This window comes from Suncus etruscus, chromosome 4 (genome assembly GCF_024139225.1).
Source record: "Suncus etruscus isolate mSunEtr1 chromosome 4, mSunEtr1.pri.cur, whole genome shotgun sequence".
Classification (NCBI taxonomy): Eukaryota; Metazoa; Chordata; class Mammalia; order Eulipotyphla; family Soricidae; genus Suncus; species Suncus etruscus.
The window spans coordinates 22,004,071-22,019,490 of record NC_064851.1 but is presented as its reverse complement, the minus strand read 5'-3'; the positions used below and the strand labels follow the sequence as shown (position 1 = coordinate 22,019,490).

Genomic DNA, 15,420 nt, shown 5'->3' with positions numbered 1-15,420 from the left:
ACCTAATTTCCCATGTGGTGGCACAGCCAGCAAGACAAGGGTCTGCAGCTCCAACTGAGCAGCATTCTCATGAACAAGAGCAACAAGTGGTCTCACTGTTATCTCAGCAACCACATGCACAGCGGGTTGTGGTTTTTAAAGAGTAGGCTGATTTCCTCTTCCCGTACAGTAATATGTTACTAATAGAAAAGGAATTGGAATATGAATGTATTTTAAATGATTGGCTCTGAGGGAAATAGATTGGAAACAAACAAATACATTTTATTTTTCAGTGCCAGGGGCCAAACCCAGGTCTCATGTATGCAGTGCTTTACCATTGAGCCATATGCCCAACCTCAGACTTTTCTTTTTAAGTCATAATTTAAAAAAAAAAAAAAACTAATGCAAAACATCTTTACATGAAAGATTGCTCACATTCAAACACCTAAGGTTGTCCCTTGAAAAACAAATGCAGTATGACAGCTGCTAACATTGTTAAGTTTCTCAAAGATGATAAATGTACTTTCAAGACAGGTCTGAAAAAAAAAGGTGAATATTTTGCACTTTTGATACTCTTAGGAACAAATAACTTATTCGACAACTGGTGTCTTTTTATGTTGTTTTTGTTTTGTATTGTGAACAGTTACTGAAGCTGATGTTATTTTATTTTAAGAATATTACAGACTGGAAACAGAAATAAACTATTTTAATGTGTGATGACTATGGAGAGCTTTTGCATTGGGAGATCATGACCACATCCGTAAAGCTGATGTGAATTAGTTGGTAATTCACACAGGCTTCACATCAGCATGTCTGAACTGCAGATTTGGGGAATTGCTATCAGGGCACTGTGGTTGGGAGAATAGATGTTATTTGGTTTAAAGCCATTTCATTCACCATCACAGATTTTTGAGTGGAAAGTTTACTGGCATCTGTGTGTTTTTTTCTTTCAAACTTTTAATGTTCCTGATAGTCCTAAACCAAGGTGTAGCCCTAAGCTCCTCAGAGGATGTACACTATATTATAAAGGGAAATACTCAGAAAAACGTTTTTAAAATATTCTTTCTTCAGCTTTTTTTATTCCTTCACTTTTTAGATAATCTTAAATTAAATTCTGCCCCTTTGGGGGCTGGAGAGATAGCATGGAGGTAAAGCATTTGCCTTGCATGCAGAAGGTCAGTGGTTCGAATCCTGGCACCCCATATGGTCCCCCGAGCCTGCCAGGAGCAATTTCTGAGTGTAGAGCCAGAAGTAGCCCCTGAGCGCTGCCGGGTGTGACCCAAAAGCCAAAAGAAAAAAAAAAAAGAATTACTTTGTATATAGTCAACTAGTCACAGAGTTAAATTATTAATGGGGCCAGCGTAGTGGAGCTAGCCTTGCCAGCGCTAGCCTAGGATGGACTGCGTTTCGATCCCCCGGCGTCCCATATGGTCCCCAAGCCAGGAGCGACTTCTGAGTGCATAGCCAGGAGTAACCCCTGAGCATCACCGGGTGTGGCTCTCCAAAAAAAAATTCTCCCCCTTTTCTTCTCTATCCACAATCATTATTAGGAAAAGGGGGCGGGATTAGCAGCATTGTTTTTGTTTTGTTTATTTTGGGGTTTGATTTGGGGGGGTTGTTTGGGGGACACACCCAGTGGTGCTTGGGTTATTCCTTTGAGCTCAGAAATCACTCCTGGCAGGCTCAGGGTGCTATATGGAGTAGCAGGGATCGAATCTGGGTTTGTCCCAGGTCAGCTGCATGCAAGGCAAATGCCCTACCACTGTGCTATCGCTCCAGTCCAGAGTATTTTATTTTTAATGCCAACTCTTTAGAAATACTAGTTGTTTGGGTTACAGTTCAACTGGATGCCCTGGGCTTAAAGTCACCACCAAGAAAGTTTCAGAGACATAAAACTAGTCCTGGGTGGGCCAATAGTATGGCAGACAAGGCATTTGCCTTGCATGCAGCCGACAAAATTTGATCCCTGGCGTCACATCTGGTTCCGAGTACTGTGACGGGTGATAAGGCCCAAGCACCACTGGTGTTGGCTCAAAAGCAAAATCTAGTCCTGAGATAGCTTGCCCATTTTTATTTTATTTGTTTTGTTTTGAACCCATACTTGGCAGATCTCAGGACTTACTCCTGGATCTGTGCTCAGAGATTACTCCTGGCAGTTTTCAGGGGACCATATACCATGCCAGGGATTGAATCTGGGTAAACTTCATACAAGTTAAGGACCTTAACCCTCGTACTATCTTGCTCATAAATTCTTCATGAGAATCTATCAATCGGTGCGATGGACTTTATTTTTTATGATTTTAGATAACATGGTTACAATAGTGTTACTGTCTGTGGTATTAACGTACAGTCTACAGCACCCCACCTCCACCAGAGTGCCCACATAATCTTGTTTCATCTTCAGGCACAAGGGCTCAGGCAGTTTTCACTTTGGGGAGAATACAGAGCATCTCAAAGAGCAGGTTTGCTGCCAGGAGCGCCGTGTTCCCTACAGAGAAGTAAAACCACTGTGAACACCATGCGGAGCAGAATAGCAAAGCAGCTCAGAGCCACTTCTCACTCCCAGCCTTCCCTCAGCAGGGCCTGCGAGCCCCACTCTTCTCTAGGCCTCCCTGCTGCACCGGACGTGCCTGCCCTGACATTCTGCTCCATGGAGTGCTATTTAGAAATAATAATTTAAGGATCAAAATGTTCTTTGTTTACTCTAAACAAATTTTCCCCGAAGGAAAACCTATAACGGTGCAGGTTTGTATTTATTATCGACCCACTGAGGCCATGAGATCTAACTCTAAGCTTTTCTAAATGAAAATTGTTGAAATAGGGGCCGGTGAGGTGGCACTAGAGGTAAGGTGTCTGCCTTGCAAGCGCTAGCCAAGGAAGGACCTCGGTTCGATCCCCCGGTGTCCCATATGGTCCCCCCAAGCCAGGAGCAATTTCTGAGCGCTTAGCCAGGAGTAACCCCTGAGCATCAAACGGGTGTGGCCCAAAAAAAATATTTTGATGCTTTATAATTTCAGCGAAATAGCAAAGCAAAGATTATGCTGCCCTGTTATTAAATGAGAGGCTGATTTCTCTCCTGCAGATTGGTGGGCAAGCTAATGATACTTAGCCACATCCCTGGGGTTAGGGTTAATTAGTTCCTGTTTGTAAAGAGAGCAATAACGAGTTTATTTTCTTCACCACAGGGCAGACTCAGCAGGCTCCCAAGTAGCATAAAAGAACCCATCCATTTCTACCCGTGAACTAGTTCGATATTCTTTAAACTAGCAGCTGTCTCAGCTTCCATACTCACCAGAAAGATCATACATCGGTGAAACTTCCACTAGGTCACAGCCCACCACATTGAGACCTTGACAACCCCGAATGATTTCCAGAGCCTGTTCAAAATCAAGTCTGGAGTTGTCCACAGTGGGAACCATTTACAAGGAGAAGCAACCCGAAAGGCATCAACAAATTCCTCACAAATACATGTCGGTCCTTTGACTTGGAACTGCTGCTCTCCCTTCATACACATGGTTGATCGCCCAGCACACCAATGAGCACCAGTGAGCACTGCAGAGACAGGAATGACCAGTGTGCAATCCCAAGAGCACCACATTGTGATGATGGAGAGACAAAAGCCCATCATTTCAATGCCATGCATTAAGGCCTTGAAGAAAAGCAAGTCTTAAGGCCAGAGAGACAAGTCAACCTGCTGAGCACATATTATACATGCAGTTGGAGTCCTAACACCATGTGGTCCCCTCAGCAGCACTTAGGAATCACTTCTTGTGAGCTCAGGGGACTATCTGGGACATGGAGGTGTTAACCTGAGTCAGCCTCATGTAAGGCAAGTGCCTTACCCTAGGAATATTTCTCTGGCCCCATAAATTGAAATGTTAACCAGGTTAATTCAAGGGTTGGAGAGAGTACAGTAGTCGAGTCACTTGCCTTGCATGTGGCTAACCTGGGTTCAATCCTTGGCATTCATTATGGTCCACCCAAGTATTGCCAGAAGTGATCCCAGAGTACAGAGCCAGGAACAAGCCTTAAGTACAGGCAGATGTAACCCAAAACCAAAATTAATTAATTAGATGGCTGGAGCAATAGCACAGCAGTAGGGTGTTTGCCTTGCATGAGGCCAACATGGGACAGATCTGGATTCAATTCCTGGCATCCCATAAGGTTCCCTGAGCCTGCCAGGGGCAATTTCTGAGTGTAGAGATGGCAGTAACCCCTGAGCACCACCAGATGTGGCCCAAAAACCAAAAATAATTAATAATAATAATAATAATAATAAACTGATTCAGCTCTAAAATGTTGTGTAGTATTCATGGTTATGAATGGTGCCAGAGATCAAACTCAGAGTTTCATACATGCAAGGCAAATGCTCCACCACTAAACTATATCTCTAGCCCTGTAGTGTTTTTAAGAGGGGTACACAATTGTACGTGTGAACTTATTAGAGGTGAATCAGAGAGAGAAAGATCAAATGAAAGAGTATATTATTCCTTGAGGCCAGAAAGATAGCTAAATAAGCTAAGCTCATGTTTTGTATACAGGAGACCCAGCTTTAACCCCAGCCACCTCATGATCCCCCAGCAATGCCCAAGTACCAAGCAAGAAATAAATATTGAGCACCAAAAAATTATTTTAAAAAATAATCAAAAACAAAAGACTGTTATTTCTAGACAGGAAATGAGGGCCCTTACCGAAATCTTAAGCCTTAAAGGTAAATATTCAAACCTAGGCTATGCGCTGGGAACAGTACTGAAGTAGATCACGGATCCACTTCAAAAATCTTGTCCTGATGCCTGAAGATTCACTTCAGGTCCCCAGAATGAGGAAAGTTGAGAATCTTCATCTCAGGATTGTCCCTGGTAGAGAGAGCCTCCTTACCTGACTTGGAGTGAGACCTGCGATTTCAGGCGTCCCTGTCCCTGGGGCATAGGCAGGATCCAATGCATCAATATCGAAGGTGATATACATAGGTTTGCCTCCCATCTGCTGCCTCACTTCCCCCATGAGTGGAACCAGCGACTTCATCCAGCAATCTTCTGCCAGCACCACCCGGAAGCCCTGAGGATGAAGGAACCAAAAAGAAGATCCAGGCTTCTCCTGAGCAGCACAGATTAGGCTTTCCTCTGTGCCCACCCCAAGTTCTGCTCTGTGTACTACCTCTGACCCTCAGTCTCCACAACTGCAGAGCTACTGTTCACATTCTTCAGATGAGAAAGGGAAGGGACAATGACTGGGAAAGAAGCAAGTTGGAAAACAAAAGTGGCCTCTAGGATGAGCTCAGAGAGGAACTCCGTGAAGGTGAGATGGAGAAACTCAAGCCAGCCCATGCCAATCTTTGGCTCCTGGGCAGCTCTGAGCAGGAGACAGGCCTCTGAAAACTCTACAGATCTTTCCTGTCAGCTCCTGACTAGGTGTTTCCAGGAGCCACTGTGCCTGGTGGTAGGAGGATGAGAACCAAAGTGGCTGTTTGTGGGTGTTTGGACTGCTTTTGCTCCTCCTTATGCCACATCCCAGGGTTCCATGCATCCTTGTCTCCCCACATCCTATGTGAATTGGTGTCCTCCGCCGCCTGGATTCAAACCCACATTCGCCTCTGCTCCACCTGGCTCTCAGGATGCAAAGTTAGCCTTTCACCTCCACCTTCTGGACATGATTAGGAAATCCCCACTAAATTCAGAGCTACTCTAGCCTGGTCCATGGAGAGCAAGGCGCTCTGGGGAGCTGGGGTACAGAGAGAGGAGTCTGGTATGTCACCTGATTCCGGCTGTATCTGTAGGTGTCCAAGGTCGTGGAAGAGCCCCGGATGCCAATCTGTACCACACGCTTACAATCCAGGAGTCCCTCCTCCACACACCGGCGGAAAGGCGTTCCATGGTAGAGCTTCTCTCCTAGGGCTTTGTCAGCTGTGTCCATGTGCGCATCTACATGCAGCAGCCCTACAGGGCCATGTCTGATACAAAATGGCAGCTCAGAGGCCAACCTTCTCGTGGGACCCACGCACAGCTCCCCTCCAGGTCACCATACTTGAGGACATTTGCCAGCCACAGAGCAGAGAGATGGCATCAATTACCAGCCTTGCAACTAATTCAGATCTCCAAATCATTGAGCAATTCAGAAGAATGATAAACTCAGGAAAAGTCAGGTGGAAAATCTACATGTACCACCACTCACTTCCTATCCCCAAAATTCTCTTCACTCAAAGAAGAGGGATAAGAATGAGGGATGTTGGCTCAGATGAGCAGAGAATAATCAGGCACTCTGTGGCACCAAAAACCAACTTCCTCTGAATTCTCCATAATCTCCATCAATCCTCAGTCACCCAAAATACATAAACAATCCAAACCGATACTAGGCAAACTACTGTGAGAAAAACTTGAACAAAATCACCCTCAACTGGAAAGTTACCCATGTGTCCTTCCCATATCTGAATTTTGTAAATGTCAAAGCCTCAGCCTTAGAGACAGAGAGATAGCATGGAGGTAGGGTTTTGCCTTGCATGCAGAAGGACAGTGGTTTGAATCCCAGCATCCCATATGGTCCCCAGAGCCTGCCAGGAGCAATTTCTGAACCTAGAGCCAGGAGTAAGCCCTGAGCACTGCCAGGTGTGAGCCAAAAACCAAAACCAAACAAACAAACAAAAAAAGCCTTGGCCCTTTTCTTCCTCAAACAAATTAACTGAGATTAGTCAGTCCCAGGAAGACTCCCATTAATGAAAAAAAAATCCATATTCTCATTATCTAGGAATAGGCCTCTCAGATAAAACTGGTCTCAATTTTAAAATGCAGGTCTCAGCAAGCAATACCTGTTAGTATTTAGCCTTTGAAGCCAAAGAGAAACTGAAGCTAACTGAGGTTGTATATTCCAGTAGAGGTTCATCTTCCAAACACAGGCAAGCTGAAAACATTGCATGCATATCAGAATAGATCTAGGGCCAGAGAGGGTGACCAGGCATGTTAATAATAAATTATCTTGGCTTTCTAAGATGACTGACAGAAACAAATGGTGCTCAACCTTAATTCTGATCCACAGAATCAGCTCAGTTAAGAATCCCTAGCACCCACCCCCAATATACAATATCCAGTGCCGCCTCTCCAGGTACCAAAGGTCTTTCTCTCTCTAGAATTTTGAAACCTCTCTTTGGCTCAGAGTCTTGGAACTTACTTTTTTGCCATCGTTTGCAATATAGGATATGTGATTGTGTGATCTCCCCCTGCAAAGATAACAAGAAAAATATCTGAGATGTGGATAAGATTAGAAGATCGAATATTTTTTAAACTTTATTTGTTGATTGGTTGATTGGTTTTTGGGCCACACCTGGCAGCATTCAGGGGTCACTACTGGCTCTGCACTCAGAAATCACCTCTGGCAGGCTGGGAGACCATATGGGATGCCGGGAATCGAACTGGGTCCCTCCCGGGTTGGCCACTTGCAAGGCAAGTTCCTATTACTGTGCTGTCTCTCCAGCCCCTTAGAAGACCAAATATTACATAGAACAATCTCCAATTTGCCCAATTCTGCCAGCCTTTTAGCAGCATTAAAAGATTATAACACCCCAGAAAAAATAAAATCTTGTCCAGTACTAGTAAAATTGCCACTGGATGTGTGAGATTACAGTGTGATTTAAAAGAGGAAATGAGGGAACCAGAGAGATATAGCACAGCAGTAGAGCATTTGCCTTGCAGGTAGCTGACCCAGGACGGTTCAATTTCTGGCATCCCAAATGATCCCCAGAGCCTGCCAGGAGCTATTTCTCAGCACAAAGCCAGGAGTAACCCCTGAGTGCTGCCAGGTGTGGCCCAAAAAACAAAACAAAAAAAAGAGTAAATAAGAGACACACTGGGGAAGACTCTTGCTTTGCATGTGCCAACCTAGGTTCAATCTCTGGCATCCCATATGCTCCACTGTGCACCTCCAGAAACAATTCCTGAGTACAAAACTAGGACTTATCCCTGAGCATCATCAGGTATAGCCCAAAATAAAAGCAATTTAATTCAAAAAATAAAAGAAATAAAACCAAAAAATAAAAACAAAAAAATAGCCCCCAAAATAGCTCTGTCCAATAGAACTTTCTGCAGATGGATATATCCTGTATTTAAATTGACCAAAATGGGACCAGAGTGATGGCCAACCTGGGTTCGATCCTCAGCATTTCATATAATCCCCTGAGCTTGCCAGGAATTATCTTCCTCCTCCTCCTTCTTCTTTCTTCTCCTTCTCCTTCTTCTCCTTCTTCCTCCTCCTCCTCCTCCTTCTCCTCCTTCTCCTCTTCCTCCTCCTCTTCCTCCTCCTCCTCCTTCTTCTTCCTTCTTCTTCCTCTCTTCTTGTTTTTGTTTTTGTTTGTTTGTTAGTTTTTGGGTCACACCCAGTTACTCCTGGCTCTATGCTCAGAAGTCACTCCTGGCAGGCTTGGGGGACCATGTGGGATGCAGGGATTTGAACCACCAGCCTTCTGCATGCTATCTCTCCAGCCCCCTCATTTGGATTGTTTTAAAAAGGTCTGTTATTTTAAATGTTTTTGCGATCCAGAAAGGAAATAAATGCTACAAGAACAGGACAATGTGGAGGGAAAGCTCTGTAGGACTCTTTGAAATAAAGTAATTCAAAGGAGCTACTTGAAATTGGTGTGTGTATGTGTTTTTGTTTTTGTTGTTGTTGTTCTTGTTGTTTTTTATTTTTTTGGGACACACTCGGCAGCGATCAGGGGTTACTCCTGGCTCTGTGCTCAGAAATTGCTTTTGGCAGGCTCAGGGGGCCATATGGAATGCCGAGATTCAAACCACCGTCCTTCTGCGTGCAAGGCAAATGCCTTACCTCCATGTTAACTCTCTGGCCCCTTGTTTTTTTTGTTTTGGTTTTGTTTTTTTTTGGGGGGGGGTCACATCCGGCAGCGCTCAGGGGTTACTCCTGGCTCTACATTCAGAAATCCCTCCTGGCATGCTCGGGGGACCATATGGGATGCTGGGATTCAAACCACCGTCCTTCTGCATGCAAGGCAAATGCCCTGCTTCCATGCTATCTCTGGCCCCTGTTTTTTTAATTTTTAAGTCACTACTCTGCACTTTTTTTGTTTGTTTGTTTTTTGTTTTTTGTTTTTTACTCTGCACTTTTGACAACTCTCCCAGATGTGAGATCTGGTTGGAACAAGAATGAGTTAGAAAAAAGGCACTTTCCAGGATGCAAATTTAAGAGATGCCAAAAAACTCAGTCATCGAAATCAGGGGCTGGACAGATAATACAGTGGGTAGGATGTTTGCCTTCATGCAGCCGACCCAAGCTTGATCCCTTGCACTCCATATTATCCCCCACCAAGCACCTCCCATAAAGCTCCCTGAGCACAGAGGCAGGAGTAAGCCTTGAACACTGCCAGGTGAGAGAGGATAAAAGAAGGAAGAAAGACCCCTGAGCCAGAGATAGAGGATGAAATTCAGGGCCTCACATATGCAAGGCAAGCACTCTACCACTGAGCTCCTTCCCAAGGGACTACAAATGTCTGCTCTCCTATTTCTGTGTACACAGCAGTCAGCCCTGTAGAAGCAGCAATGCTCCTATCCACCCATGAGCAGTGAGTGACCCTGAATCACAGAGACACTCTTGCCCTTCCAAAGACCATTACCCATGGTCAGAGGAACACAGCCAGCCGATACAATTTTCTGATAGGCCTCTCGGATGAGGTGGCAGCTGTCCTTCAGGTTGTACAGGTTGACATGCACATCACCCAGGTCTGCCACCATGAGGGACTGGTAGGGGAGGGCTCCGGTGCTGGGGTTGACGGTGCGAATCATCACAGATTCTTCCCGGATTCGCCGGGGTCCAAATCTGGAGGAGAAAAGAATTATCCTGTGAGTCATGCATTCAGAAGTTTAGTTCTTACCCAACACTGCTGACAGTGTGGACTGTGAGCTTCTCTGCTGTTTATACACACATGTGTGGGAGGCAGCCAGAAACTAAAGGGATCCATTCTACATTATATGATGTTTTGACAGCATCCCTGAATTCAACCCACTAAATGCCTCCATCTATGGTCAAGTGTCCATTTGGGGTGGAATTCCCCAGACTGAAAAACCACTGAACAAGGTTATATATCAAAAAATTTAAAAAGCATGGGACCAGAGCCATAGCACAGCAGTAGGGCTTTTACCCAGTCAACCTAGATCCCTTATAGCCTTGCCAGGAATGATTTTGGAGCACAGAACCAGGAGTAACTCCTGAACACCTGAACACTGCCAGATGTGACCCAAAAACAAAACAAAAAAATTAAAAAAGCAAGCTTAGAATACAATAGCAATAGCACAGTAGATAAAGTGTTTGCCTTGCACATAGCTGACCTAGATTCAATCCCTGGCAACCCATATGGTCCTGAGCACAGAGTCAAAATTCAAAACAAACAAAATTAAAAGCAAACTTAGGATCCCATCATCAATTTACTGAACGACACTATACAGTTTCTTTTTTTCTTTTCTGTTTTTGTTGTTGTTGTTGTTGTTGTTGTTTTGGCTTTTGGGCCACAATCGTGGCACTCATGGGTTACTCCTGGCTCTCTCAGAAATTACTCCTGGCAGGATTAGGGGACCATATGAGATGCCAGGGATCTGTCAGAGATGCCAGTCAGCTGCGTGCAAACTCCCTACCCGCTATATTATCTCTTCGGTCCATTATACAATTTTAATGTCCCAAGTCTCAGGTTCTTTCTTTTATTTTTTTAAATTTTTCAAATGCATCCTCAAATGCAACTTTATTATGGGATGCCAGGAATCAAACCAGCTCCGTTCTGGGTTGGCCGCATGCAAGGCAAATGCCCCACCACTGTGCCATCTCTCTGGCCCCAGGTCTCAGTTTCTTATTTATAAAATAATGATGATGATATTTACTTTACCCTGTTATAAGAGTTAAGTAAGGTTATCTAGCAAAGTGCCTTTCACTTCCCGGACATTCATAAAGTGTGGCGTCTGTTTTTTCAGGCCAGGAGTTGGACATGTGGCTCAGCAGTAGAGCACTTGCCTGGCATGTGTGAATCCCAAGAGATCTGAAAACCAACACCGACAAAGAGAAAGGGGTGGGGAGGCTCAATAGAGTGCAGGAGGTCTGTATTCCATCGCAGGTACTGCAAAATTTTAGTTCAAACAAACAAGCAGAAGGGCCGGAGCAATAGTGTACAGTGGGAAGAGTGCTTGCCTTACTGACTGGGCACCCCATGTAGTATCTGGACCATCATCATAAGCCCTGAGCAGCTCTGAAAATGCCCCCCCCAAAAAATAAAGAGCGGCAATCAGACTTCAATGACTTGAATTAGAAATACCTGACCCATGGGCCCGAAGGGATAGTATAGCGGTGTTTGCCTTGCAAGCAGCCAATCCAGGACCTAAGGTGGTTGGTTCGAATCCCGGTTTTCCATATGGTCCTCCGTGCCTGCCAGGAGCTATTTCTGAGCAGACAGCCAGGAGTAACCCCTGAGCACAGCCGGGTGTGGCCCAAAAACAGAAAGAAAGAAAGAAAAGGAAGGAAGGAAGGAAGGAAGGAAGGAAGGAAGGAAGGAAGGAAGGAAGGAAGGAAGGAAGGAAGGACGGAAGGAAGGAAGGAAGGAAGGAAGGAAGGAAGGAAGGAGAGAAAGAAAGGAGAGAAAAAGGGAAAGAAAAAGAGAGAAAGGAAGGAAGGAAGGAAGGAAGGAAGGAAGGAAGGAAGGAAGGAAGGAAGGAAGGAAGAAAGAAAGAAAGAAAGAAAGAAAGAAAGAAAGAAAGAAAGAAGAAGAAAGAAAGAAAGAAAGAAAGAAAGAAAGAAAGAAAGAAAGAAAGAAAGAAAGAAAGAAAGAAAGAAAGAAAGAAAGAAAGAAAGAAAGAAAGAAAGAAAGAAAGAGAAAGAAAGAAATACCTGACCCTCAATAATTAGAAAATTAGGTGCTGGGGCCGGAGAGACAAAGAAAGAAAGAAAAAGAAAGAAAGAAATACCTGACCCTCAATAATTAGAAAATTAGGTGCTGGGGCCGGAGAGACAGCATGGAAGTAGAGTATTTGCCTTGCATGCAGGACAGTGTTTCGAATCCCATATGGTCCCTCGAGCCTGCCAGGAGTGATTTCTGAACGTAGAGCCAGGAGTAACCCCTGAGCACTGCCAGGTGTGACACCCCCCCCAAAAAAAAAGAAAATTAGGTGCTTAAATAAGAATATTATTTTTAAAAAATAGAAAATTAGAGATTTCACCTCCTCTGACTTAACCTTAGGGAAAATGCCTACATGTCTGCAATTCTTGAATCAGATGGTTGAGTTTTGGGGGTTTGGGGAAAGGATAATCAGCCTTTCTCTGTAGGCTGTGGGTACCCACAACCACGGAACACACAGCTCACACATAGATCAGGATGAAGCCACCATTTGCGCTTTACCAATCTTGCTGCAACCTGGAGAGGGGAAAGCAATGTCTCCCCAAATATCCAGGAGGTATCTGGCGCAGGACATCAGCTTCAAATGCAAACGTGCCCTCTGACATGCCACCAAGCTGCCCAGACACGTGTTCCCCAACCTTTCGCGCCTTACCTGGCTCCTGGGCGGTTGGAGGTCCCAATGTCCAGAGGCACCCCAATGAACGCGGCGTCCAGCCCCTCCGGCGAGGCCTGCACCGGCAGTCGCATCATGGAGCAAACACCCACAGACCTGGCCACGAACTCAGAGTTAAGGGGCTGGTTTCGGGGGGCATCAGAAATCTCACGGTTGGGGGTGCGACTGAGTCCCGGGGGAAGCAGCCCCCGTGCGCCCAGGGCGCGGGAGCAGCCTGATGCCAAGAGCCTGAGCATTGCGCCCACCTCCGACCACGCTGGTGCCCGCGGCCAGCGCGCGGTGCGCCCGGTCCTGGACCGCCCCGCTCAAAGGGCAGGGGGCCCAGGGGGGTCACCGGCTCCGCAAGCTCTTCCCCTCCGACCCACGCCTCTCTGGACTCCGACCCCTGGCAAACAGGCCTTTGGCAAACAACACCGACCAAGCCCTTCAACCCGGCAAACCACACCGACCAAGCCCTTCAACTCTCGTCCACAGACTTACCTGAGTGTTCCTGCGCCTCACAAAGAGCAGAAGCAAAACTGACCATGGGCAGCTTTCTTTCCCTCTCTCGGAGTAAGTTCATTTTGTTTTTTGTTTTTTGTTTTTTGGGCCACACCCGGCGGTGCTCAAGGGTTACTCCTGGCTGTCTGCTCAGAAATAGCTCCTGGCAGGCACGGGGGACCAAATGGGACACCGGGATTCGAACCAACCACCTTAGGTCCTGGATCGGCTGCTTGCAAGGCAAACGCCGCTGTGCTATCTCTCTGGGCCCATAAGTTCATTTTCTAAATTAGAGTTTACGATATGTATACAATAGTGTTAATGTTTATTAATAATTATCACACACCATCACCACCCCAACTTCCCAAGACCCTTCAACAACGGCCTTGTGTCTCCCTCTCAAGGGCCATCTCTCATCTGCTCCCCCTTATTTTTTTAATTTTTAAAGCAATTTATTTATGTATTAATTGATTGGGTTTTGGACCACACCTGGCGAGGCTCAGGGGTTGCTCCTGGCTCTGTGCTCAGAAACCGCTCCTGGCAAGCTCGGGGGACCATATAGGATGCCAGAAATTGAACCGGGTTCTTTCTGGGTTGGCAGCATGAAAAGCAAATAAATGCCTTACCGCTGTCCTATCTCTCTGGCCGCACCCCCAACGTTTAGTAAACTCAGTTCTGCTCTCAAAGGCTTCTCTCTTTCTCTTTGCCTCTCTCTCCCTTTCTCCCTCTCTCCATCCCTATCCCTCTTTCCCTTCCTTCCTTCCTTCCTTCTTTACTTCCTTCCTTTCCTTCTTCCTTTCTTTCCTTCCTTTCTCCTTCCTCCCTCCCTCCTTTCCTTCCTTCTTCCTTCCTTCCTTTCCTTCCTTCCTTTCCTTCCTTCCTTCCTCCCTTTCTTCTTCCCTCTCTCCCTCCCTTCCTTCTTTCCTTCCTTCCTCCTTCCTTTCCTTCCTTCCTCCCTCCCTCCCTATTTTTTTCCCTCCCTCCCTCCCTCCCTCCCTTCCTTCCTTCCTTCCTTCCTCCTTCCCTCTCTCCCTCCCTCCCTCCCTCCCTTCCTTCCTTCCTTCCTCCTTCCCTCTCTCCCTTCCTCCCTCCCTTCTTCTTTTCTTCCTCCTTCCCTCTCTCCCTCCCTCCCTCCCTTCCTTCCTTCCTTCCTTCCTTCCTTCCTTCCTTCCTTCCTTCCTTCCTTCCTTCCTTCCTTCCTTCCTTCCTTCCTTCCTTATTTTTTGGGGGGAACCACACAGAGCTCTGTGTTGGGACTGACCCCAGAGCACAGCACCACCATATACAGGCCGTCAAGACTGTGGTGCTTACACAGTCAGCAGCAATGCACACCGAAGTTTGCCTTCCTTTCAGTGAGGTGTTTGCACACATCTTCACCAGGAGTCACATTATTAGTGAGGCACATAATTTAGATTTCTGGTGCTCACAGAGGGTCACATTTCTTGGCAACAGAACTCACACCTTTTTTTAAGCTTGACAATTTTGTCTTTTGTTTCACGTGTCTTTTTTTTGGGGGGGAGGTGGGAGTCACACCCGATGGTGCTTAGGGGCTGCTCCTGGCAGGCACGGGAACCATATGGGATGCCGGGATTCGAACCACCATCCTTCCTGGATTGGCTGTGTGCAAGACAAACACCCTACTGCTGTATTCTCTCTCTGGTCCCATCGTTTCACGTATCTTTTAAGTTGTGAACTTGCAGAGGGTTGTACCTCTTTTGTGGCCTCAAGTATATTTTTTGTTTTTGTTTTTTATTTTGTTTGGTTTTGGTTTTTGTTTTTGGGCCACACCCGGTGACACTCAGGGGTTACTCCTGGCTATGCGCTCAGAAACTCCTCCTGGCTTGGGAGACCATGTGGGACACCAGGGGAATCGAACCACGGTCTATCCTAGGCTAGCTCAGGCAAGCAGATGCCTTACCGCTTGAGCCACCTCTCCAGCCTCTTTGTTTTTGTTTTGTGTCATATCCCATTGTGGTCAGGGTTTACTCCTGGCTCTACCCTCAAGAATCTTATTATTATTATTATTATTATTATTTTGCTTTTGGGGCCACACCCAGTTATGCTCAAGGATCGCTCCTGGCTGGGGGGACCATATGAGACACCAGGGGATGGAATTGTGGTTGTCCTAGGCTAATGCAATGCTTTATTACTCCAGGCCACCACTTAGGCCCCTACCCTCAAGAATCTTAATGAGATCAGGGAGACATGCAAGGGATTCAACCAAGGTTGGCCTGCAAGGTAAGTGCCCTACCCACCAAATATAATTTTTAAAATCCAAATTCCAGCAAGCTGTCCCCAAATCTTCCCCCATCTCTTAGTTGGGTTGTAAAATAATAAAATTATATTATTATAATATATTATAATACATCTAATATTATAATATTATAATTATATTATATTATTATAATAGGGTATT

At 45.8% G+C, this 15,420-nt stretch overlaps 1 protein-coding gene across 1 annotated transcript; it reads right to left on the bottom strand.

Moving 5' to 3' along the window:
* Nucleotides 1-2,035: 2,035 nt before the first annotated feature.
* On the bottom strand, nucleotides 2,036-12,793 carry AGMAT (agmatinase). The gene is made up of 7 exons (XM_049772069.1): nucleotides 12,504-12,793; nucleotides 9,593-9,795; nucleotides 7,141-7,189; nucleotides 5,734-5,929; nucleotides 4,858-5,037; nucleotides 3,272-3,356; nucleotides 2,036-2,467 (listed from the first exon to the last, which is right to left on the bottom strand). Exons 1-7 carry the CDS (start codon nucleotides 12,758-12,760, stop codon nucleotides 2,394-2,396), a joined length of 1,044 nt encoding a protein of 347 aa, XP_049628026.1. The 5' UTR covers nucleotides 12,761-12,793; the 3' UTR covers nucleotides 2,036-2,393.
* Between the last annotated feature and the right edge of the window lie 2,627 nt (nucleotides 12,794-15,420).

Excerpts from the sequence above, each read along its gene's own strand:
- AGMAT (XM_049772069.1), bottom strand. The coding sequence starts at position 12,760 with ATGCTCAGGCTCTTGGCATCAGGCTGCTCCCGCGCCCTGGGCGCACGG. Across the intron at positions 9,796-12,503 it reads TCCAACCGCCCAGGAGCCAG|ATTTGGACCCCGGCGAATCC; the intron begins GTAAGGCGCGAA and ends TTTCTCCTCCAG. Across the intron at positions 2,468-3,271 it reads ACCGATGTATGATCTTTCTG|GGAACACGGCGCTCCTGGCA; the intron begins GTGAGTATGGAA and ends ACTTCTCTGTAG.